This window comes from Mixophyes fleayi, chromosome 1 (genome assembly GCF_038048845.1).
Source record: "Mixophyes fleayi isolate aMixFle1 chromosome 1, aMixFle1.hap1, whole genome shotgun sequence".
Classification (NCBI taxonomy): domain Eukaryota; kingdom Metazoa; phylum Chordata; class Amphibia; order Anura; family Limnodynastidae; genus Mixophyes; species Mixophyes fleayi.
Window position 1 is genome coordinate 461,371,735 of NC_134402.1, and position 26,498 is coordinate 461,398,232.

A 26,498-nucleotide genomic window follows, 5' to 3' on the forward strand; every position below is an offset into this window, starting at 1 on the left:
CAACTCACACTACGCCTGGAGTCAAGTCCTGGGGGCATCTGAGTACTAATGAGCATATAAAGCTCTAAGGGAAAGGTGGCTGCTATAGGTGAAGACCTCCGCCATCTTGTTCTGTGAGTTGATGATGAGATCGTCAGCCTAACAGACTGTCATCATTACTGATCAGCACTTAGGCTAGTCTTTTAGCTGGAGCAAGAGATAGGGCAGAAAACAAGGTAACTTTGAGATGCTCACACCTTGATTAGGATGTGGCTGCATGCGCATGAGTTTGACATGCCCCTACTGTACATTGACTATGGCAAAACGTACCTTCTCTGCCCTGTTCTCCCCCAAAATCGTAGGTTGTAGTATGGATCCTTTGTGTTCACAGACGCAGCAGACAGGGCGGTGTTCATGGCCATATCTCCCTGTTTTGGGCATGCGTAGGGTGATTTAGCGCATGATACGCTCAAAATCGGCAGACATGTGCCTTAATGAATCAGGCCCTATATCTAAATCCTGTTTCACATATCTAAAGAACATTTCCAGAATACGCACATATCTACACAAGACAGTGCAAAGTCTTTCATTCCGCATTGAGCAGGGGTGGGCAATTAATTTCTTTCGGGGGCCACATGGAAAATCAGATCTGTGTTTGAGGGCCGAACCAAATTTATAAAAGGCCATTATAAAGGGCCCATCATAAAATGCAGCAAATTATATATAAGAATCATTTACCTGTTCAGTGGGAGAAATCTAGTCTGTCTTGGGCTTGAACAAGTGCACTGAAATTTTTGGGGGGCAGGAGCAGCTGGCGATGTAAACAAACAAAGAGAAGCACAATAGTAACTGCAGTGCCGGCAAAATGGGCAGCAAATTAGTATCCCCTATGATAGGTGGTATCACTCACGTTTAGGCAGATTTAAGCAGAGTGTCTGAAGGTCAGGAGCAGAGGACGAGACAGCTGGCAGTATGGCAGTGGCAGGAGAACTTACTGGGAAGAGATAAAAAACAGAAGAGAACAAGTTACTAGCACCTCCATCAATAAAAACAGTGACCCACAGCACAGCCATCAATAAAAACAGTGACCCACAGTACCAATATCAATAAAAACAGTGACCCACAGTACCACCATCAATAAACACAGTGACTGGAACCCCCACCTAGATATTACCCCACTATACCAGAGCTCTATCCGTCCATCTGTCCATCTTTAATCAACATCATGCCGGGCACAGCAGGGCTGAGGGGCAGCGCGGCATGATGCCCTCTGTCCTGTGGTGATCCGCATCATGCCGTGCTGCCCCACAGCCCTGCTGCACCCGGCATGATGTTGTCTGTAACGGTAATACTTACCTTTTTACTGTCTTCTTCCATACTCTTCTGTGCTCTCCTCCGCGGCGCTGCTGTGAATGCGGCGGGAGAGGTGTATGGACAGTGCGCACTTCCTCCCTACGCAGCAGCGCAGGGGATTACGCTGTATCCGGCCCCGGCATGATCTGATGCTCTGCAAGGGACGCGCATCGCCGACCAGCTCCGTATCCCTTCCAGAACCTGTGGCTGGCAGCAAAATTAATTAAATCTCCTGGGCAGACCCGGCGGGCCGGATTCGGAAGGCTGGCGGGCCGTATATGGCCTGTGGGCCGGAGTTTGCCCAGGTCTGGCATTGAGGTCTACCCTGAATCAGACTCTCGCCCCTACAACCTAGTTAGCAGCTACATTGATTTGCAAACCCTTCTTCCACTGCTGCTCTGTTTCTCAGTCAGTCACTACATTGGTTGTCTGTTTTTTTTACCAAATCCAATATAAAATACATCTACTAACATACAAAACAATAAACCTGAACTGCCTGACTCTACTACAAGGACAGGAAAGAAGACACAAGAAGGAGGGAGGCGTGACCGTATATACCCACCAGGTGTCTTCTTTCCTGTCCTGACTCACGTGCAAGGGGGGATTAACCCCATAGTGTATGCTGACATAGAGGAGGAAGAGGAAAGAAGTAATAATGCCAATTTATAGGTCATTGGTACTTCCTCATCTAGAAAACTGTATTCAATTCTAGAGGCCATATCTCCAGATGGATATAAATACATTAGAGTATGTACAAAGAAGGGCAACTAAAATGGTGCATGGTCTATAACACAAAACTTACCCGGAAAGACTAAAAGATCTTAGTATATATAGTTTGAAGCAGAAAATAGAAAGGGGGACATGACAGAAACTTTCAAATATATCAAGGGTTTTAACAAGGTACAGGAGGGAAACATTCTTCAAAAGAAAAGCTGTATGAGAACACGAGGACATGGACTGACAATGGGGGGGAAGGAGTTTCAGAGGAAACTACTTCACAGAAAAGGTAGTGGATTAGTGGAATAGCCTCCCATCAGATGTAGTAGAGGCTAATACAGTAGAGCAATTTAAACATGTTTGGGATAGAAATAAGAATATCCTTACACAGAAATAAAAATTAAATAGGGTTTGAGTTTACGATAGGTTAAAAAGTGGGCAGAATAGATGGGCCAAGCGGTTCTTGTCTGCTGCTGACCACATAAATGCATGTCCATATATGCACTGTACTGTTATTTCATCTACTTACTCACTGTATAAAGCATAAACTGTACAGATACAAAATAAAATCAAACTGAAAATAAAACATATCCCATTAGTCACTGTACAAACTACAGCAAACAATATATGATGTATTGGAGAACAGAGGCCAGTGATGTAGTTTAACCTGCATAGAAAGATCAGCAACTGTAAGACTCGTAAAATATTCTAATGTTTAATGTGTTATATAGATTTAATATCACATCAATTAAAGCACAATTGTCACCAATACGTAGCGCATCCAGTAAATAGAGGACGTACTTGTTTACAGAATACAAGATGCACACACTTGTTTTTAGTTATAAACTGTATGTGTTAATAATAAATGAGTGATTAATCGTTAATAGATGAAGGCTGGCGTGAGGACAGTATTAGACATAATGTAAACCTAGACTATCATCTAAGTTCCTTTCTACAATCTAATCCCTTTAATAAATCTGAGAGAAAAGGGCACAAAAAAAAATGACATGTGAAAGGTTGGACGGCCTATGCCACCCTGTTTGCTGTTGCTGGGAACCAGCTGGGCTTAATTTGCCACCGTTCCCTTTCATTATCCCAAATGCGCCCTCCTGTCACAGTAGGAGGATCTCACAAATGCTGCCACCACTGGACTCCTTACCAGCATCCAGAACCAGGTTTCTTCTGGGTAACTGATGCTGCTAATGTACCCCTTGCTGGTGTACCTGTACTGGTACTCCTGACCACTTCCCACTGATCAGGGTTGCTGTGGATGGATCCCCCCTGGCCTATGACACTGACCAGAGCTGCTGGGTAGCGGGCAGAGCGGTGGTACCGGAAAAGCTGGGTCCAAACCTCAGTAATAGCCGGGAACGGATTAGATTTTGGGTCTAATCTGTAGGTCACAGGAATAGAGAAATTTCCAAGCAGGTCTCTGAAGCAAGTGTTGTTTATTTGCTAACACTGGTTGAAGGTACCAGGTCAGATGAAGCAAGAAAGAACAATTTTAATACAAGTCAGGGCTTTTTATACAGATTTGAACACAGCCTCACAGGCTATTTTTAGAGTTTGGATGCAATTTGTTTAACCAAACATGGATTTACATGCAATGCAAAGCTAACGATATTTACACTTCTCTGTTATGTGCTAAACTTGATGCTTCCATTATCTGAGATCCAGTCACACCAGACAGCAGCTGGCAGAGCCTGTTTAGCCTGTATACCCCTGCTGGGTATACAGGCTAAACAGGTTTTTGTCACTTCACATAAAGAAATGTAACATTTCCTGCTATGAGCAAACAGACTTCCTCTAGCAAAGATACAAACTCAATGACACTTGCACACAAAACACATCCCAATGTAACACGATAAGTGCATTTCAAATTATACATTGGTCCCTGCAGCTCTGATTGAAATACATTTCTACAATAAATTATTTCTACATGATAAAGCCACAAATAAGTTATTTATAAGTGATCCAGTCACACTCCTCCCCCCCTTGTCCATGCGGGCAACCAGTGTGCCATGTCCAAACGACTTGGCTCCTGGTCCGCAGTTCTTAGGGTTACCGGGGGTGACCCAGAGGATCCGGCTCTTCCTGCTGAGACAGTCCATCCGCATTGCTGTGAGCCTTTCCTTGCTTGTGAATTTTGCCAAAGTCATAAATTTTAAGTGCAAGGCTCCAGCGCAACATCCTGTCATTTTCCCTAAGTGTGTTGTAGCCACTTTAAAGGATTATGATCAGTCACCACAGTAAAATGTCATCCATACAAATAAGTTTATTCACTGCCTACACAATGGCCAAACATTTCTTCTCAATTGTGGCGTACCCCACCTCCCAGTTTAGCAGTTTTCTGCTAAAATAGGTCACAGGGTGCTCCTGCCCATCAGGCCCCACCTGGCTAAGTACTGCTCCCAGTCCATACTGTGATGCTTCAGTTTGCACAATAAAGTCCTTGTCCTAATTGGGCGCCAACAGTACTGGAGCACGAACCAGGGCTTCCTTTAACGACTGAAATGCCAGCTCACAAGCGGGTGTCCAGTCAACTACTTTGGGGAGTTTATTCTTAGTGAGATCTGCCAGGGGCTTCGCTACAGTACTAAAGTCTGGGCCAGAACGTCTGTAGTCCCCTGCAGTCGTTAAGAATGGTAGTACATGTAACTGTGTCGCGGGCTGGGGCCAGTCTCGGATTGTCTCTACCTTAGCTGGTTCAGACCTAACCCTTCCTCCCCCCACACGATGACCCAGATACTGTACCTCTGACATCCCCATCTGGCACTTCTCTGCCCTAACAGTCAGACATGCCCACCCCATCTTCCCTAACACCAGCCCTATTTGCTCCAGATTATCTTCCCAAATCTTACTGGAAATGGAAATGTCTTCTAGGTAACCCTTAACTCTGTCCAACTCAGCTACAAATGCATTAATACAGGGCAAGAGATAGGTGTCAGACATGGGCACATTATTCAACTGGCGGTAGTATACGCAAAACCGCGTTGCCTTATCATTCGTGGGAACCAATACACTGGAGGAAGCAGATGGACTGCGCAATGGCTGGATCACATCTAGCTCAAGCAGCCCCCGCATCACCTTGTATAGACTCTCCTTGGCTGCTGGTGAGACCCGATACACGGGTCGCCTAACTGGCCTATGCTCACCAGTGTCCACGTGGTGCATCACCAAGGAAGTCCGACCAGGCTTTCTACTGAACTGAGTCGCAAAGGGCCACAGCACTGCCTCAAGCTGCTTCCTTTTGTGGGCACTCAACTGCTCATCCCAGCCCCCTTCCGCTACACCACCTTCACCTCTGGCATCCGCGAGAAGGTCAGGTAGTGGGTCACTTCCTGGATCCTCAGTTGGTAAGCAGCAAACCGCTGCTACCGACTCCACACACTCGTGGTGTGCCTTCAACATATTTACATGGTAGGTCCTCTGCCGCCTACCCTCGCTATCAAATGAAGCTTGTTCTGGCGCGTGGGCATCAGAACAAAGACCTTCTGCCCTATGTCAAACACTCTGGCACGCGCGCCCTGATCATACCAACTCTTCCGTTTTGTTTGCGCTTCCGCTACCTTTTCTGCAGTTATGGAGGACAGAGCTACAGCCTCTGGATACCTGGTAGCGTAGTCCACCCCGGTGAGGGTATACCTCTTCCTCGATCTATTGGGCACAGGCATCGGACCTACTATGTCCACAGTAACTCGCTGAAAAATTTAACCAATTCTTGACAAGGACCTGAGGGGAGCACGAGCACTGGGGCGCCTGAGATGCTGACACACATCACAGGATTTACAGAAGGCACGGATGTCATCAGACATTCCAGGCTAGAAAAAGTTCTGTGTAAGATGCTTTAGTGTTCGGTCTCATCCCTGGGGTCCCACCATAAGGATTTCATGGGCAACTGACATTAGTTGCGCGAGAAAGCCCCATGGTACCACCAGTTGAACTTGACAGTCACACAGCATGATTGGAAAATAGTCACGTGAGATCCCTTTATATCTCTTCTGCGTTTTTGGCTCCATTTCCCACTTACGCATTCACTAGACATACATACCTGATGATCTCCATTGTGAATCTAGATGTCCTCCTCCTAATAAATCCATCTAAGCCCTATTTAGTCACTGTTTCCAAATGAGTTGATTGGCTGTATTCCCATAAATGTTTGTACAGCCAACAAAATGACGCTCTCAGCTGTTACACTGTAATTGTTAGACGCCTCCTACATTTACAAGCTAGTAGTGGCAGCATTGTAAGGGAATCCTACTGCGGTTAGAGGGGACAATTTGGGATAAAGACAGGGGACGGTGGCAAAATAAGCCCAGCCGGGTCCCAGCAATAATAGACAGGGTGCCAGAGGCCGCCCATCCTGTCACAAGTACCCTCCTACATTTAGTACTTTACAGCTGTAGTAACAGGTAAAGTCACCGTACACCACTGTGAGATAAGTCTGTAATACATAACCCACAGCTGCTGTAGTGATTTTAACTGTTAAGATGCTCATTAAATTGTTGTTTTGAATGTTTTTAATAACATTGGAATTGTCCTCTTGGTCATACATGAAGTCTTTGTATTGGACCATTCTTGAACCTTCTTAATCTGTACACTGACAAAGAGTCTCCATCCGTCACATCTCTGGAAGGACCACATAGGTACAACAACTCTTTAATCAACCATGCCCCATTGTATAACAATATGTATAATAGTAAATATATATCTTCCCAGCAAATCCTCCGTTCCATGAATATTAGGGGTACGAAGCATTTACATGTTTAATAAGAAGATTGACAGCCATCAGTTTCCTGTTCCCCATGACATCATAACACCATGTAATTTGTCCAACAGGTAAATGAAAAGAGCTAAAATTTCTATTAAGGAAATATCCTAAATGACTTCCAAAGAGAAGATGAGCGAGGTTCTTACTATCCAGAAGGTACAAGACATCCAGCTCCTGAAAGGCCATGAGGAATCCATTTACAGTACATTTATATCTGGAAAACCCATCCAGAGAATTCCTGGAAACACTGGACAATCCCACATTCCACATTTGGGAACTGCCTGTCAAAGTGTGAAATCTTTTGTGAGTTAAGGACATAACCGTGCATGGAGGAAAGTGTAAAACCTATTCCTGAAAATCCAGCATAGTTGTTTCTTAGACCACCCTCTTCATGAAAGTCTTTTACATTTTTTTCTCCAAAAATGAAGTTCATTGAAGCTTCTTTTATGTCATAAACCGTGAGTGACGCATCAGGAATATATTTACTACATATCATATGTGTGTGTTTCAATGATTGTATTATATGTATATATTTATGACCCTACAAATGTGTGTTCAGGTACTAAATGCATCTGGAATGTACAAAAAGTGTCACAATTAAATATATAAGCCGTGACCTGACCTCCGCCACCACTTTGCATGCCTAAAATTCAAGTCCTTATGTACAAAAGATAAAGGCCCTGCAGCCACATACTAAAGCAGGAAGACCTCAGTGAATACGCACTCTCCAGCCTCTGAGCTTTATTAAAACATCTCAAACATCTCGCTCTGCAAAACAAAATCGCATTTTCAAATGCTGGTGAAATACAAAGTGCAAGAGTGCACCTCAGTCACATAGAGCTATAAAAGTCCATATCCCCTTAGCCCTTACCATAAAATGAAGCAAAGTTTTGCACCCCTGCAGACACATCTTGACCCACTCAGCCATGTTCTTTACACATAAATGGGAGCATGTGTCCAAAAATAGCTGCATGACATCACAAAGCTGCATTTACAACATGGGACCATAATTTTGAAACTTTATAATCAATCCCCAGTGAGAAGGTAACAGATTACAGAACGAATTATATGAACCATCTCACACTTTCTATTAGAGAATAGGAACAAACATACTGTAGTGTCCCAGATCCCACATTATATCACCATAGTCAGGATTATATATTACTCAGTACCCTATATAACAACAAGGTGGTCTTGTTATTACTGTGGACAGTGTGGACAATATCTTATAGAAAAAGTAGTTCTACACATGAGTGATCTGTTCAGTCAGTCATATAAATTATGTATATATATTTATGCCTATTTTATTTTACATAAATATAATCAACTGCTTTTAAAATATTAAGAGTATTGTGGCTCCTCATTTGATGTCCAATTGCTTTTGTCCTATGTGAATCTTCTGATATTCAAGAAGATCCAATTTGTTTGTAAACCATTTTCCCTCATTACATGGAAATGGTTTCTCACCAGTGTGAGTTTTCTGATGTGTCATAAGATGTGATTTTTGTGTAAAACATTTCCCACATTCAGAACATGGAAATGGTTTCTCACCTTTGTGACTTCTCTGATGTTTCATAAGATTTGATTTTTGTGTAAAACATTTCCCACATTCAGAACATCGAAATGGTTTCACACCTGTGTGAGATCTCTGTTCAACAAGACCTGGTTTTTGTGCAAAACATTTCCCACATTCAGAACATGGAAATGGTTTCTCACCTGTGTGAGATCTCTGGTGTCTAATAAGTACTGATTTTTGTTTAAAACATCTGTCACATTCAGCACATGGAAATGGTTTCTCACCTGTGTGATTTCTCCGATGTATAATAAGATTTGATTTTTGTGTAAAACATTTCCCACATTCAAAACATGGAAATTGTTTCTCACCTGTGTGAGATTTCTGATGTTCAACAAGGCTTGATTTTTGTGTAAAACATTTCCCACATTCAGAACATGGAAATGGTTTCTCACCTGTGTGAGTTCTCTGATGTATGACAAGCTTTGATTTCCTTGTGTAACATTTTTCACACTCAGAACATGGAAATATTCTATCATTTTTATGAAATGTACTACATGAAACAATATTGTTGCTTGCAGAGCATTTCTCAGGATTAGGGGAATCAGATGATTTATCTGCACTGTGAAGTATTGGAAGTATATTTAGGGTAATGGGGATTTCTCTTGGAGAATCTTGTGTGATGTTATCATCTTTCATTTCAAAATCTGTAGATAAAATTAGATGTCCCTCTGAGATATTTCCTGGTTTGCATCCATCTGCTGGAAATAAAATAAATATATGGAAATACATTGAGTAGCAGATTATAATGTCTAAAATATTCATACTATGGGGAAATTCAATTAGCTGCAATGTTCCTCGGAACATCACGGCTACACATTTTTACCATTAGTAAGGTAAAAATCTCTGCTCATTTTTCCTTGCGCAAGGAAAATTCAGCTGAGATTAATCTGAATAAATACGCGCAAAGTTTCTCTGGAATAGTCACGGAAACACTTCGCGCACAACTGAATCCCCCCTGAGCGAGTTCAAGATGTTCAGTTGTTTCATTTTAATTTGGAAACGAACATTCATTACAATTATAAAACTGCATTATTACGCACCATTCAAAGATCCAGCCACATTGCAGACTTTGGCATGTAACACTTCCCAGGCATGCACATTGCACTGCCAGTATCATAGGACAGGAATCCTCATTAGCCACTGACATTGTCCAGCTAGACTCTGCCCTCACAAACAGTAGACATGGGCTAAATTAGCAGTGAATCCCAACCATGGGTTTACACCACTCTTAGGTCTCACACGTAGCAGTAGGAGAATGGAGCAGGGCACCTCCACAAAGTGGAAGGAAGCATAAGGGCAAAGCACGGTACAGAAACAGATCAGCAGATGAAGAGCAACAGTACAGGGTGTCCGAGCACATTCTGAACGGGAGCTATTGTGCAATGACTGCGGTTATAGTTCTGTGAGTGCGAGAAGGTGGAGTTCGGAAGTGTAATGTGTGATGCGGTGTGTGTTACCATCCGGGAATCATCTGGTATTTTACTGTAGTGTTACAGTGTTAATATACAGCAAATTGATCAAATATTCATGGATTATAACAAGAGAAATATAATGGGTAATGTCATATGTAATAGTAAACAGAATGCATTATGGATAGTATCACAGGAGGTTTATGAATGGTAATATGGAGTATTTTCTGTTTGAAATCCCATGAGATACACCAGAGTGTGGGGAGGAGACCGGTCAGATCTCTGGGCTGGTAGCACACAGTGATATGATGTGAGGAGGAGACCGGTCAGATCTCTGGGCTGGTAGCACACACTGATATGATGTGAGGAGGAGACCGGTCAGATCTCTGGGCTGGTAGCACACACTGATATGATGTGAGGAGGAGACTGGTCAGATCTCTGGGCTGGTAGCACACAGTGATATGATGTGAGGAGGAGACCGGTCAGATCTCTGGGCTGGTAGCACACACTGATATGATGTGAGGAGGAGACTGGTCAGATCTCTGGGCTGGTAGCACACAGTGATATGATGTGAGGAGGAGACCGGTCAGATCTCTGGGCTGGTAGCACACAATGATATGATGTGAGGAGGAGACCGGTCAGATCTCTGGGCTGGTAGCACACAGTGATATGATGTGAGGAGGAGACCGGTCAGATCTCTGGGCTGGTAGCACACAATGATATGATGTGAGGAGGAGACTGGTCAGATCTCTGGGCTGGTAGCACACAATGATATGATGTAAGGAGGAGACTGGTCAGATCTCTGTGCTGGTAGCACACAGTGATATGATGTGAGGAGGAGACTGGTCAGATCTCTGTGCTGGTAGCACACAATGATATGATGTGAGGAGGAGACTGGTCAGATCTCTGGGCTGGTAGCACACAATGATATGATGTGAGGAGGAGACTGGTCAGATCTCTGGGCTGGTAGCACACAATGATATGATGTGAGGAAGAGACCGGTCAGATCTCTGGGCTGGTAGCACACACTGATATGATGTGAGGGAAACTGGTCAGATCTCTGGACTGGTAACACACAATGATATGATGTGAGGAGGAGACTGGTCAGATCTCTGGGCTGGTAGCACACAATGATATGATGTGAGGAGGAGACTGGTCAGATCTCTGGTCTGGTAGCACACAATGATATGATGTGAGGAGGAGACTGGTCAGATCTCTGAGCTGGTAGCACACAATGATATGATGTGAGGAGGAGACTGGTCAGATCTCTGGTCTGGTAGCACACAGTGATATGATGTGAGGAGGAGACCGGTCAGATCTCTGGGCTGGTAGCACACAGTGATATGATGTGAGGAGGAGACCGGTCAGATCTCTGGACTGGTAGCACACAGTGATATGATGTGAGGGAGACTGGTCAGATCTCTGGGCTGGTAGCACACAATGATATGATGTGAGGAGGAGACTGGTCAGATCTCTGAGCTGGTAGCACACAATGATATGATGTGAGGAGGAGACTGGTCAGATCTCTGGTCTGGTAGCACACAGTGATATGATGTGAGGAGGAGACTGGTCAGATCTCTGGTCTGGTAGCACACAATGATATGATGTGAGGAGACCGGTCAGATCTCTGGTCTGGTAGCACACAATGATATGATGTGAGGAGGAGACTGGTCAGATCTCTGGGCTGGTAGCACACAATGATATGATGTGAGGAGGAGACTGGTCAGATCTCTGGGCTGGTAGCACACAATGATATGATGTGAGGAGGAGACCGGTCAGATCTCTGGGCTGGTAGCACACAATGATATGATGTGAGGAGGAGACTGGTCAGATCTCCGGGCTGGTAGCACACAATGATATGATGTGAGGAGGAGACTGGTCAGATCTCTGGACTGGTAGCACACAGTGATATGATGTGAGGAGGAGACTGGTCAGATTTCTGGGCTGGTAGCACACAATGATATGATGTAAGGAGGAGACTGGTCAGATCTCTGGGCTGGTAGCACACAATGATATGATGTGAGGAGGAGACTGGTCAGATCTCTGGGCTGGTAGCACACAATGATATGATGTAAGGAGGAGACTGGTCAGATCTCTGGGTTGGTAGCACACAATGATATGATGTAAGGAGGAGACTGGTCAGATATCTGGGCTGGTAGCACACAATGATATGATGTGAGGAGGATACTGGTCAGATCTCTGGGCTGGTAGCACACAATGATATGATGTGAGGAGGAGACCGGTCAGATCTCTGGGCTGGTAGCACACAATGATATGATGTGAGGAGGATACTGGTCAGATCTCTGGGCTGGTAGCACACAACGATATGATGTGAGGAGAAGGGAAACTATAGTACTCTTCGCTGTAATAAGTGTTTATTACTCACCTGTGCTGATATCTGTAGAGATTTCCTCCTCCTCGCACTGCTGATCACCCCTCACATACGTCTCCTCCACTCCTTCAATAATTTCTACTTTAATATCAGTTTGGACATCATCCTAAGTAGCCCACAAAATAATACAAATATCAATAATAATATCTGATTTAATCATTTGAGATGAAACAGAAGAATAACGGTGTATAAGGATGGGTACACACTAGAATTTCTCCCGATGTGATATCTATAATGATTTTAGCGAAAACTGAAAGAAAAAGTCCCGATCAGCAGCTGATTCATGTGTACATACTATACATGTTGTAAACGATTTACCATCAGATCTGGGGGTAAATGTATCAAGGTCCGATTTGTTTAGCGTGTTAAAATCGCGGCAAATCGCGGATGATAACTCGCGATTTTAGTCAAAATTTTCTCAAATGTATCAAGCTGCGATTTTGACCCTGATCTTCAAAATCGCTGGTCATCTCTGGCGATTTGCTGCGATGTAAAACACTCCCATTTTAGGCATCTCTCCTGTTTTGTAGCAGCGAGTTCTATAAACACATCACTGTTACCGGAGCTCCGGCAGCTGTCAAAATATGTCAAATAATCGCTGTTATTACCCTACACCCACCGCCCAGGGGTGTAGGAAGAGCCCTAGTGCTATCAGCACTGGGATGGGTGTCCCAAGGGGGGGGCGCTCGTTTTTTTGGCGGACCCCACTCCCTAGGGAATCCAGCCCCTGAACAGCCTGGAGTTGGTTAGTCATTATGGCAGGGGGACCCCTGCCACGTGTCTCCCTGCTATAGTGCCTCCAACCCCGGCTGGTTTGCCTAGTGCTGGTTCCATGAAAATAGGGGGGACCCCACGCAAAATTTTTCCCCGATTTTCACGGAACCAGCAGTAGTCAGGCAGCACTAGGGTTAATACTGAATAGAGGGGGGACCTGACGCTTTTTTTTTTTTTAAACTTTGATCTATTTTTAACACTTTTGACAGCTGCCAGAGCTCTGGCAGTATGACAGGCAGTGTAACAGTGATGTGTTTATACAACAGGCTGCTAGAATGCAGCGCGTTCTATCTGGTGTGTTTGAAAGCAAACTCTCCTGAGTTTGCTTACTCGCAGCGTCATACATTGGAGACTTGTATAGCTGCAGTGGCAAACAGTCGGGAGTTTGATCTCTGGCGATTTTGCAAATAGTGATTTTGACAGAAGCAGAACTCTGGCGATTTTACATGAAATTTCAGCTTCATACATCTGCGAGTTTCAACTCTCCTGAGAAAATCGCTGGATTTGCAAAATCGCACATTGATACATTTACCCCCTGAGCTCTTCATCTGTCATAACCATTGGCTGAAAAGATTGTGACTCTGAACACACCATAGAGATCTATGGACACTGCTGGTCGTGAGTGCAGACACACTGCAGAATTGAATCAACAATGTTCCATTGCTGAACGAGATTTTTACTTCGGTTTAAAAATCAAATGAAACGATACAACGTGCTTTGGAGTGATAAGCGCTCATTGCAGGGTACACACTAATGCTATACTGGAATGAACGGTCGTGATCGTGTTATTGGCTCGATAATCGGCTGAAAAACCTGTAGTGTGTACCCAGCCTAAGAGCCACACAGCATTATTACAGATCATGTATGAAGTCACGTTACCCGATACTCCTGATACTCCTGTGGTTTCCAGTAATTCTCCTCTGTACAATCCTGTGAATAATGAGGACGGAGATATCTCTCTGGGATAAGTCTGTTACTGGATCCCTCTGTAGGAGACACACAGTGACTGAGTACATTGTTTATGTCTTTATCAGATGATGTGTATCTAGGTGGCCCTCATCACTGCTCTCCCCTGTACAATAAATCAGTTTCCTCTTACCCATCGATGTGAGAGGCTGGAGATTCTCCATCATGATGTCCTTGTACAAACTCTTGGGGTCTTCTAAATTCTCCCACTCCTCCTCCTGACACTGTACAGGAACCTGACACACACAATGACACAGTCATCATCCAGACACATCCCCTGGTGTTACTGTATAATGTCCCATTCCCAGCAGTCACCTCTCCAGTCACCAGCTGAATGATCTTGTTGGTCGGTTCCAGGTTCTTCTGGTCATTGTTTCTCCCATGTGACAGTGAGTGAGGTGGAGGCACCGTGATGGGGCTCTGGGTCCTGCTCAATCCTCCCGACACACAGGGGCGGCTCCTGGGTGTCTCACACTCACCAGATCTCTTTATCACTGCTGTGTAATCCTGTGTCATGAGAGAGACATCAATAAAAAGATAAATGAGGCTTCATGTATTTGGAATTTTTTTAGGAGTTAACTGTGCAAAATATAAAAACTGGTCTATTTTACAAATACAATCCCTACCCTGTATGTAACTGTTTTCTATATTCAGCAAAGTGTTGTCTATAGAGCTCTTACACCTCCTGCAGATCGTGACACCTTCAGTGGTCCCACCGTTCTCAGTCCTCTATCTACAGCCAGCCAACAAATTAGTGCAAACAGTAAGATGGGGGTTATAGCAGACAGAGGAGTCAGAACAGCCGACCTATGGAAGATAGTAGGAGAGACGAGTGCTATATACACTCTAATAGACAGTGCACATAGGAAACCATACAGGGAGGGCAGGGGTTGTATATGTAAAGAAGTCATTCTGGTCTGCTTTGCACATTTAAAAAAAAACATGTAAAACTTAGTAACATCTAAAAACACTGCATAAGCTGGAACTCCCGAAGCCCCATGACTGTAAGTGATAGAAAATACAACATACTGTGACCAATGCAACATATCACAAGTCTGTGAAGATTTAATTAACCTCTGGACAGATGAGACAAGTCATATCCCTGTTTAATTTATAGCAGTAAGAATGATGTCACTGTGACATTCCCAGATCACCTCTGTGACATCACTGTGACATTCCCAGATCACCTCTATGACATCACTGTGACATTCCCAGATCACCTCTATGATGTCACTGTGACATTCCCAGATCACCTCTATGACTTCACTGTGACATTCCCAGATCACCTCTATGACGTCACTGTGACATTCCCAGATCACCTCTATGATGTCACTGTGACATTCCCAGATCACCTCTATGACGTCACTGTGACATTCCCAGATCACCTCTATGATGTCACTGTGACATTCCCAGATCACCTCTATGACATCACTGTGACATTCCCAGATCACCTCTATGATGTCACTGTGACATTCCCAGATCATCTCTATGACGTCACTGTGACATTCCCAAATCACCTCTATGAAGTCACTGTGACATTCCCAGAATCCCTCAACTCTATGATGTCACTGTGACATTCCCAGATCACCTCTATGATGTCACTGTGACATTCCCAGATCATCTCTATGACGTCACTGTGACATTCCCAGATCACCTCTGTGACGTCACTGTGACATTCCCAGATCATCTCTATGACGTCACTGTGACATTCCCAAATCACCTCTATGAAGTCACTGTGACATTCCCAGAATCCCTCAACTCTATGATGTCACTGTGACATTCCCAGAATCCCTCACCTCTCCAGTCAGCAGATAGATGATTTCCAGGGTGAGACTTAATATCCTCTCACTCTTGTCTTGGTCCATCCTCAGGAAATCCATTATTTACACAGAACAGGTTTCACCTTCACTTGACTTCTATCTGGCTTCTCACAGTTCAATGGTCTAGGAATAAATATAATTATAATAAACATCACATACTACATATACAACCTATTAAAATATGAAAAATAAAGGGTATTGTGTAGAGTTGGCTGTAAGTGTGGACTAAAATACGCATTTCCGCACTGCGTACAACTAATGTATATGCTCAAGTCATACTTGCCTACTCTCCTGGAATTCCCGGGAGGCTCCCAAATTTCGGGGAGTCCTCCCTGACTCCCAGAAGAGTAGGCAAACCTCCCGCATTTGACGAAATTCATGGCATTGAATGGCGGGGGCAGGGCTTAGTCACGTCATTAAGCCCTGCCCCCGCTATTCAATGCCTTGAATTTGGGCATTTTATAGTGGGGGGGGGGCTATGGTGACGCAACAACCACGCCCCCTCCTACATCCGTCACATGAAAGCGCAACGATCCGTTCAGGATAGGCAGAGTCGTAACTAGGGCTGTGCGACAGGGGCGACCGCCCAGGGCGCAACGCTGAAGGGGGGCGCAATTTAGAAATATTTTAGGTTCATTTGGTTAAAATTGAGGGCTAGGGGGGCGGCATTTGTCTTTCTCGCCCCAGGCGCTAGAATTCTAAGTTACAGCTCTGAGGATAGGGATGGCTTCTAAATCAGGTCCAGGAGAAATAATCTCACCATTAGAGGTTACCCTGAATCAACATACACATAAGTCTTTTATGACATTTTTACTAGGCCTCTTCAAACATGTGCTCCCTGAGCTTTATGAGACAGTGAGTGTACTAGACACAGCACGTCAAACTGAGAACAAAGTCACCCACCTACCAAAATCCCAGACACATTATAGTCCATAAAACAAAACAAAAAATGATGATGGCCGCCCATTACTGCCTTTTCATTGACTTTGAAGGACTCCCAGATACAAGTATTCCAACATCTGGCACCATTAAAAATTCAAAAGAGACATGAACTACAGGGGGTCACCAGTATCCTAAGAGCTCATAACTGCAAATATAAATGGTGCTAATAGACACCAAGGGGTATATTTACTAAACTGCAGGTTTGAAAAGGTGGAGATGTTGTCTATAGCAACCAATCAGATTCTAGCTGTCATTTTGTAGAATGTACTATATAAAGGATAACTAGAATCTGATTGGTTGCTACAGGCAACATCTCCACTTTTTCAAACCTGCAGTTTAGTAACTATACCCCCAGCCTCTTTATGCAAAATTAGTAGATCAAGGTCAAATCATTATGTTCAAACTAGGTATCCTCCAAGAACCCCAGACCAGCAGCCCTCACCAAGGATCTTTATCAACTAGACCCCAAAATCTGCCACAGCCTGAATGGCAAAAAGTTGTTCGGAGAACTTGAATAACCCTAATTATTGTGCACAACTTGTGGTACACCTATTGCATGAAGCCTCCACCACATCCTGACAACAGGCGGTACTCCGTAGATTGTGGTACATCTATTGCATGAAGCCTCCACCACATCCTGACAACAGGCGGTACTCCGTAGATTGTGGTACACCTATTGCATGAAGCCTCCACCACATCCTGACAACAGGCGGTACTCCGTAGATTGTGGTATACCTATAGCATGAAGCCTCCACCACATCCTGACAACAGGCGGTACTCCGTAGGTTGTGGTACACCTATAGCATGAAGCCTCCACCACATCCTGACAACAGGCGGTACTCCGTAGATTGTGGTACATCTATTGCATGAAGCCTCCACCACATCCTCACAACAGGCGGTACTCTGTAGGTTGTGGTACACCTATAGCATGAAGCCTCCACCACATCCTGACAACAGGCGGTACTCCGTAGATTGTGGTACATCTATTGCATGAAGCCTCCACCACATCCTCACAACAGGCGGTACTCCGTAGGTTGTGGTACACCTATAGCATGAAGCCTCCACCACATCCTCACAACAGGCAGTACTCCGTAGATTGTGGTACACCTATTGCATGAAGCCTCCACCACATCCTCACAACAGGCGGTACTCTGTAGGTTGTGGTACACCTATTGCATGAAGCCTCCACCACATCCTCACAACAGGCGGTACTCCGTAGATTGTGGTACACCTATAGCATGAAGCCTCCACCACATCCTCACAACAGGCGGTACTCCGTAGGTTGTGGTACACCTATTGCATGAAGCCTCCACCACATCCTCACAACAGGCGGTACTCCGTAGATTGTGGTACACCTATAGCATGAAGCCTCCACCACATCCTCACAACAGGCGGTACTCCGTAGGTTGTGGTACACCTATAGCATGAAGCCTCCACCACAATCTCACAATAGGCGGTACTCTGTAGGTTGTGGTACACCTATTGCATGAAGCCTCCACCACAATCTCACAATAGGCGGTACTCCGTAGATTGTGGTACACCTATTGCATGAAGTATAAGACATGTCAGTAAAATCTGCCAACTGTAGGCGGCACGACATAACTTGAGATTAATATACTCAAAATAATGTGATATGTAACCTCATTTTGTTTCTATACTCGGGTGTGGTGACCTCTCCTGGGTCACTCAATCTCAGTGGCTTTTAAGTTCTCTCCCATTTCTTTTGGTCCCATCCCTCTCCTAGTCTTCTCCAGCTTCAACGCCGACATTGGATTGATGGTTTACACCCAATATACATATGAACTAATTACATTATTTGTTAATTTTATTGTATGCAATATATAGTACCACTCACTGTATATATTTATTTTCCATTTTTACATGGAACGATATGTAACTCCAACGCTCCCTCAAAAAACACATATGTGGCTGAATCACTTATAAATAACTTATTGTATAAAGTTATTTAAAGGTAACAGCACAGGGTCCCAGTTTGTATCATTGCAATGTGTTATAGGAAATATACTTATTAGTGAGACAGAACCAGGGAAGAGATTTATTTTTGTTTTGTAATTTTGCTGGAGAACATCTCCAATTAGGCATATGTGCAGAGGGAGTTTGTTTTGCTGGTAGCAGGAAATGCTAAGTAAGTCTATTCAATGTGAGTGACCAACACTTGAGTACATAACAGGGGATTGTTACCTATGTGCAGGTGTTGTCAGACAGACAGGAAACCTAGCAATGTAAACAGCACATGATGTAGGATATCACTGATAAGTGTAAATTTTGTAATAAATTATAAATTGCATTTAAATCCATGTTTGGGGAAAGATATTGCATCCTAATACTAAAAATAACTCAGACTTCTTGGGGCCAGCAAAGAGTTCAGCGGGCTGTCTTACGCCCTGCGAGGCTGTGTCCAAAACTGTATAAAACAGCACTGATGAATACGGCCCAATACAACCATGAGACTATAGCGCAGTGACCTTTATATTGTTAAATTACATTTGTGTGAGGACCGGGGGATATCTGGTCCCTTCTACATATAAAACACTAGAACTTAGCGCCTCTTCCAGCAGTAAATGATGGTTATAGTGATTGTGGCGTCACTTTAATCCACACTGTTCCTCCACTTAGCTTGAACTTTGAACTGGCTCCCTCTTGTCCTGTGGATTTGTATCACCAGCCCTTGTATTATGCCTTATGTTATACTATTGCCTTCCAATCATGCCTGATGTCACTGTCTCATCTAAACTGCCCCATCTGCTATCTCTGCTTCCTATTCCGTCTCATACTTTACATCTCTTCTTCCTCTTTTCTCTCCTTCTACCTTTTGCATTCTTTTTTACTCACCTCTTGTGCTCTCACCATTTCCTCACTACACTTGTAAGCCCTTACCATTCTTCATTTCTGTATTACTTTCACCTGTCTATTCCACACCTTCTCTAGCTTTATCATGATTTACTCCTCTTTCACTTCTGTCCTCTCCCTCTATCCCCCTTCTTCCCATGTCCAACCTTTCCATATTCTTCCTCCTCCTCACTCCCCCATCTCACTTCCCATCCCCCTCCCTATTTCACTCCTCATCTCTTCTGTGCCTCTGGGCCCCTGATCTAACACGCTGCCCCCTCTTACATCTTTTCCTCTCTCCTCCCTTTCCCCACTCACACCCTTTCCCTGCTCTTCTCTCAGCGTCAATCTGCTTCTACCTATCACCACCCTCTCTTTCTCCCCAGGTAATCTTCTCCCTCACGTCACTCCTACCTTCTGCCTCTCTCATTCATAAACACCCTTATCTGCCCCATCTCCACTCCTCCCCTACCTCCTGCTCCCCTGCCCCTCATCTCCTGTCTGCTGACAAATCACCTCTTATTTCTGCGTCTCGTCCCATTCCAACCCTCTCTTCCTGTCATTCCCCTTACTCCTTATCATACTCACCCTTGCAGACGAGCAACCCCAACAATCTTATCCACATCTCTCCTCTTCCCTCTCTTCCACTATTCTGTGGTCTCTGGAATGCCAGATCAGTCTGTAACAATTTGACCTCTATCCATGATATCTTTATCTCTAGATCCTTCAACCTGCATGCCATCACTGAAACCTGGCTATCCCTTGAGGACACTACCTCTCCAGCTGCTCTCTCTTTCGGGGGCTTGTCCTTCTCCCACACACCCAGACCTGGGGAACGGCAAGGTGGTGGCGTCGGCATACTTCTCTCCTCCTGCTGTTCTTTTCGGGTTCTTCCCCCTGAACCCTACCTCTCTTTTTTCTCCTTTGAAGTATTCTATCCGCCTATTCCACCCAGTCCACCTCCGTGTTGCTGTTATCTACCGTCCTCCTGGTCCTGTCTCCCAATTTCTTGATCACTTTGCCACCTGGCTCCCTCACTTTCTCTCCTCTGACCTTCCCTCCCTCATCTTGGGGGACTTTAATATCCCTATAGACAATCCCTCAGACCCTGCTGCCTCCAAACTTCTCTCCCTCTCCTCCTCCCTTGGTTTCTCGCAATGGACCTCCTCTCCCTCCCATCGCAGTGGCCACTCCCTAGATCTGGCTTTTTGACACCTCGTTACTGTCTCTGACCTCATTAATTCACCTTTTCCTCTCTCGGACCACCATCTCCTCTCTTTTAGCATCTCTCCACCACTCCTGCTAGCTCACCCTCCTTCTTTTACTTCACTCCGGTATCTGCAGATGAAGTCCATACCCTTCTCTCTTCCTCTCCCCCCTCCACTTGCACACAGGACCCAATCCCCTCCCACCTCCTCCGCTCCCTCTCTCTTGAAGCCTGCTCCCACCTTGCACACCTCCTCAACCTCTCCCTCTCCTCTGGAATCTTCCCCTCCTCTTTTAAACATGCTCTTGTCTCCCCCATACTCAAGAAACCGTCCCTTGATCCCGCCTCTCTCTCTAGTTACCGCCCTATTTCGCTTCTTCGTTTTGCCTCCAAACTCCTTGAACGGGTTGTCTACAACCGTCTCACCTCCTTTCTTTCCTCACACTCACTCCTTGACCCACTCCAATCTGGTTTCGCCCCCCCCCACTTCGCTGAAACTGCCCTCACTAAGGTCACTAATGACCTTCTCCTCGCTAAATCCAATAGACACTACTCCCTTCTTATCCTTCTTGACCTCTCGGCTGCCTTCGATACCGTTGACCACGCACTCCTTTTGCACACTCTCAAATCTATAGGCCTGTGTAACACTGTCCTCTCCTGGTTTTCCTCTTACCTCACCAACCGCTCCTTCTCAGTCTCTACTCATGATTCTACATCACCCCCTCTTCCCCTACCTGTTGGCGTTCCTCAGGCTCCATTCTTGGCCCTCTGCTTTTCTCCCTCTACACCTCCTCCCTTGGTGTCCTCATCCGCTCCTTTGGCCTCCAGTTCCACCTCTATGCTGATGATACCCAAATCTATCTTTCATCCCCTGACCTCTCCCCTTCCCTTCTGTCTAGTGTCTCCTCCTGTCTCTCAGCCATCTCATCTTGGATGTCCCAACGCTTCCTTAAACTCATTATTTCCAAGACCGAGCTTATAGTCTTCCCCCCTGCCAGGACTCTCCCACCTCCCCCCCCTCTCTATTTCTGTTAATAACACTACTCTCATTTCTGTCCCCCAAGTCCGATGCCTTGGGGTCATCCTTGATTCCTCCCTCTCATTCAAGCCTCACATTCTGTCCCTCTCAAAATCCTGCTACTTCCACCTTCGGAATATATTTAAGATACGTCCCTTTCTCACCATGGAAGCCACGAAAACCCTTGTTCACTTGCTTGTTATCTCTCGCCTTGACTACTGTAACCTTCTTCTCTCTGGCCTACCTGATTCTCATCTTTTCCCTCTTAAGTCTATCCTCAATGCTGCTGCCCGCCTCATTTTTCTCTCCCGCCGCTCTATCTCTGCGGTCTCCCTCCAACAGTCACTACATTAGCTCCCCATACCCTACAGAATTAAATTTAAACTCCTCATCCTCACCTTTAAAGCTCTTAGTCAATCTTCCCCTCCCTACATCTCCAATCTCATCTCTACCTACACTCCTACCCGCCACCACCGCTCTGCCTCTGACCGCCGCCTCACTACTTCAATGATCACCTCCTCTCACTCTCGTCTTCAGGACTTTGCCCGGGCTGCTCCCCAGCTGTGGAACGATCTTCCACGTTCCATCAGGTTAGCATCTACTCTCAAAGGCTTCAAGCGTAAAACTCATTTCTTTATTCAAGTCTATCAGCCCTCCTAACTTTCTTGTCCTTGCTCTCTCCCCCAGTTAGTACCACCCTATTTGTGTCTCCCCCTTCCCTTTAAGTTGTGAGCGCTCATGAGCAGGGCCCTCTTTCCTTGTGTGCTCCTTCTACTGTTCCTTCACCCTCTGTACCTCTTGGCTGCTTCGCTAGCCCTGTTTTCCTAAGCTTCGGCCTTCTTCACACTGATTTCTACCATCGCTTTCACTATCTGTCAGATATAATCTGATTTGCTTTACCCCGTCACCTGTGTTTGGATATATTTTGTATCATGTTGTGTCTTGGTTCTGTTTTCTGTATATGTAATGTACGGCGCTGCGGACCCTTTGTGGCGCCTTATAAGTCAAAGATAATAATAATTTTTAGGAGTTCTCCCGGACTCCCGAGAGAGCAGGCAAAAATCCTGGATCCAGTTGTCGCCGTTTTAGAAGATGGCGGGGGGTGTGGCTAAATGTGCATTATGGCCCCACCCCCTGCTGCGATTGGCTAAAATTGTCTGAGACTGACAGAGGGCGGACCCCCTCCTGGACAGCTGCCTGCATAAGTAGGCAAGTATGCAATATACATTGGTACTGAATAAATAAATGGGCTTATGGCGCTTTGTGTCACCAGCACCCACAATAAATCCAATATGGCGGCCTCCTGTATTATGTGCTGCTGGTGTGTGTAATATGTAACATACATCACAGAGAGAAGTAACCACAACTACAGCAACATAAATAGTGACACCTAATATATATAATGTGCTGATCTGAGGAGGATCTTTCTTTACCTCCAGTGACTGATATATTATTATAGTCAGATATTACCTCCGCCTTGTACAGGACCCGGATGTTGTATATGGGTGACTGAGGGCAGCGCTCCAGGTTCCAACATGGCGTCTGAGCGCATGTGGCCACGCCCTCTCAGCAGCGTCACTGGTTCTATAGCTGTAATAGTAATAGTGTGTCTGGGAGACTAAGAGAAAATGGCCGCCGCAGCCCTGCATTGAGGACTATACGCAAATATAATTTACTTTACTCTAGTGATGACATTGTTACCAGTCATATATACATTCTGCTATTTACAAGACATCCTTTGTATCTTCCTGTAGTGATAAAGCTCAGTATGTCTCCTCCAATATTCACTACTTGTACTACAGGAAAATGGTCGTCAGTCTTATAAACAGAACAGATGTTTAATGCATTTCTTAATTTCTATTTCCATCTAGTGTTCCCCTAATCCCCCTCTCAGATTGTCCTGTATATAGAATATAATAATGAGAGTCAGTGACATGAAAACCATCTGTACTACAGGAAAATGGCCGCTGCACTGAGGACAGATGTTATCTATGTATGTTATAAGTGTCTTCCTCTAGTGTTATCACTAGATAACTGAGCAGTCAGATCCTAGCTCAGGGCTGTACACTGGATATTCCTCTTCATATGTATTACATTGTACCTATTATATACTGATGTCTATATAAAACAACATATAATAAGCCTGGGGGCTTCTGGGACAACAATTCTTCCAGCCCTGGAGCCTGTGGAAAGTTCCATCATTGGGAGAGACTATTGGTAATAGTGGCTGTGTATACAGCATTAAGGACCCCAGGATTCTCCAGCATTATCTTAAGTACGTTCAGTTAGTATCACCCTATCAGTACAGCTATATCTTATATATTACACTATGTATCTTTATATTCTCTGAGATTAATGTGGGCACACCGCTCTCACCCCAGTGTTCATTTATTTACTATACAATACCTTGTGAGTACGTGTGATGATGGAGGAGGGGGCACGGTGTGATGATGGAGGAGGGGGCACGGTGTGATGATGGAGGAGGGAGCACAGTGTGATGATGGAGGAGGGGGCACAGTGTGATGATGGAGGAGGGGGCACAGTGTGATGATGGAGGAGGGAGCACAGTGTGATGATGGAGGAGGGGCCACGGTGTGATGATGGAGGAGGAGGCACCGTGTGATGATGGAGGAGGGAGCACGGTGTGATGATGGAGGAGGGGGCACAGTTTGATGATGGAGGAGGGAGCACAGTGTGATGGAGGAGGGGGCACGGTGTGATGATGGAGGAGGGAGCACGGTGTGATGATGGAGGAGGAGCACAGTGTGATGATGGAGGAGGGGGCATGGTGTGATGATGGAGGAGGAGGCACAGTTGATAATGGAGGAGGGAGCACAGTGTGATGGAGGAGGGGGCACCGTGTGATGATGGAGGAGGGAGCACGGTGTGATGATGGAGGAGGAGGCACAGTTGATAATGGAGGAGGGAGCACAGTGTGATGGAGGAGGGGGCACGGTGTGATGATGGAGGAGGGAGCACGGTGTGATGATGGAGGAGGGAGCACGGTGTGATGGAGCAGGGGGCACAGTGTGATGATGGAGGAGGGAGCACAGTGTGATGGAGGAGGGGGCACAGTGTGATGATGGAGGAGGGAGCACAGTGTGATGATGGAGGAGGGAGCACAGTGTGATGATGGAGGAGGGAGCACAGTGTGATGGAAGGAGGGGGCATGGTGTGATGATGGAGGAGGAGCACAGTGTGATGATGGAGGAGGGGGCATGGTGTGATGATGGAGGAGGGGGCACAGTGTGATGATGGAGGAGGGAGCACAGTGTGATGGAGGAGGGGGCACGGTGTGATGATGGAGGAGGGAGCACGGTGTGATGATGGAGGAGGGAGCACGGTGTGATGGAGCAGGGGGCACGGTGTGATGATGGAGGAGGAGGCACGGTGTGATGATGGAGGAGGGGGCACGGTGTGATGATGGAGGAGGGGGCACGGTGTGATGATGGAGGAGAGGGCACGGTGTGATGATGGAGGAGGGGGCACGGTGTGATGGAGCAGGGGGCACGGTGTGATGATGGAGGAGGAGGCACGGTGTGATGATGGAGGAGAGGGCACGGTGTGATGATGGAAGGAGGGGGCACGGTGTGATGATGGAGGAGAGGGCACGGTGTGATGATGGAGGAGGGGGCACGTTGTGATGGAAGGAGGGAGCACGGTGTGATGGAAGGAGGGAGCACAGTGTGATGATGGAGGAGGGGGCACAGTGTGATGATGGAGGAGGGGGCGCAGTGTGATGATGGAGGAGGGAGCACAGTGTGATGATGGAGGAGGGGGCACAGTGTGATGATTGAGGAGGGGGCACGGTGTGATGATGGAGGAGGGGGCACGGTGTGATGATGGAGGAGAGGGCACGGTGTGATGATGGAGGAGGGGGCACGGTGTGATGATGGAGGAGGGGGCACGGTGTGATGGAAGGAGGGGGCACGGTGTGATGATGGAGGAGGAGGCACAGTTGATAATGGAGGAGGGAGCACAGTGTGATGGAGGAGGGGGCACGGTGTGATGATGGAGGAGGGGGCACGGTGTGATGATGGAGGAGGGGGCACGGTGTGATGATGGAGGAGGGGGCACGGTGTGATGATTGAGGAGGGAGCACGGTGTGATGATGGAGGAGGAGGCACGGTGTGATGATGGAGGAGGGAGCACGGTGTGATGATGGAGGAGGGAGCACAGTGTGATGATGGAGGAGGGTGCACAGTGTGATGATGGAGGAGGGGGCACAGTGTGATGATGGAGGAGGGGGCACAGTGTGATGATGGAGGAGGGAGCACAGTGTGATGGAGGAGGGGGCACAGTGTGATGGAGGAGGGGGCACGGTGTGATGGAAGGAGGGGGCACGGTGTGATGATGGAGGAGGGGGCACGGTGTGATGGAAGGAGGGAGCACGGTGTGATGGAAGGAGGGAGCACAGTGTGATGAAGGAGGAGAGGGCACAGTGTGATGATGGAGGAGGGGGCACAGTGTGATGATGGAGGAGGGGGCACAGTGTGATGATGGAGGAGGGGGCACAGTGTGATGATGGAGGAGGGAGCACAGTGTGATGATGGAGGAGGGGGCACAGTGTGATGATGGAGGAGGGGGCACAGTGTGATGATGGAGGAGGGAGCACAGTGTGATGATGGAGGAGGGGGCACAGTGTGATGATGGAGGAGGGAGCACGGTGTGATGATGGAGGAGGGGGCACAGTGTGATGATGGATGAGGGGGCACAGTGTGATG

General features: G+C 46.1%; 2 protein-coding genes across 3 annotated transcripts; both read right to left on the minus strand.

Annotated features, from left to right (window-relative positions):
* Positions 1-7,537: 7,537 nt before the first annotated feature.
* On the minus strand, positions 7,538-12,484 carry LOC142102920 (uncharacterized). 2 transcript variants are annotated; one of them, XM_075187373.1, is made up of 2 exons: positions 12,192-12,484; positions 7,538-9,091 (listed from the first exon to the last, which is right to left on the minus strand). In XM_075187373.1, exon 2 carries the CDS (start codon positions 9,030-9,032, stop codon positions 8,181-8,183), a length of 852 nt encoding a protein of 283 aa, XP_075043474.1. In that variant the 5' UTR covers positions 9,033-9,091; positions 12,192-12,484; the 3' UTR covers positions 7,538-8,180. The 2 variants fall into 2 exon arrangements, with proteins under 2 accessions (XP_075043474.1, XP_075043473.1); XM_075187372.1 differs by having other exon boundaries at positions 7,538-9,094; positions 12,192-12,482.
* LOC142094991 (oocyte zinc finger protein XlCOF29-like) lies at positions 12,184-23,309 on the minus strand. The gene is made up of 6 exons (XM_075177723.1): positions 23,245-23,309; positions 15,734-15,880; positions 14,253-14,444; positions 14,071-14,173; positions 13,851-13,957; positions 12,184-12,303 (listed from the first exon to the last, which is right to left on the minus strand). The coding sequence occupies exons 2-6, from the start codon at positions 15,815-15,817 to the stop codon at positions 12,184-12,186; spliced, it is 606 nt and encodes a 201-aa protein (XP_075033824.1). The 5' UTR covers positions 15,818-15,880; positions 23,245-23,309.
* Positions 23,310-26,498: the final 3,189 nt, after the last annotated feature.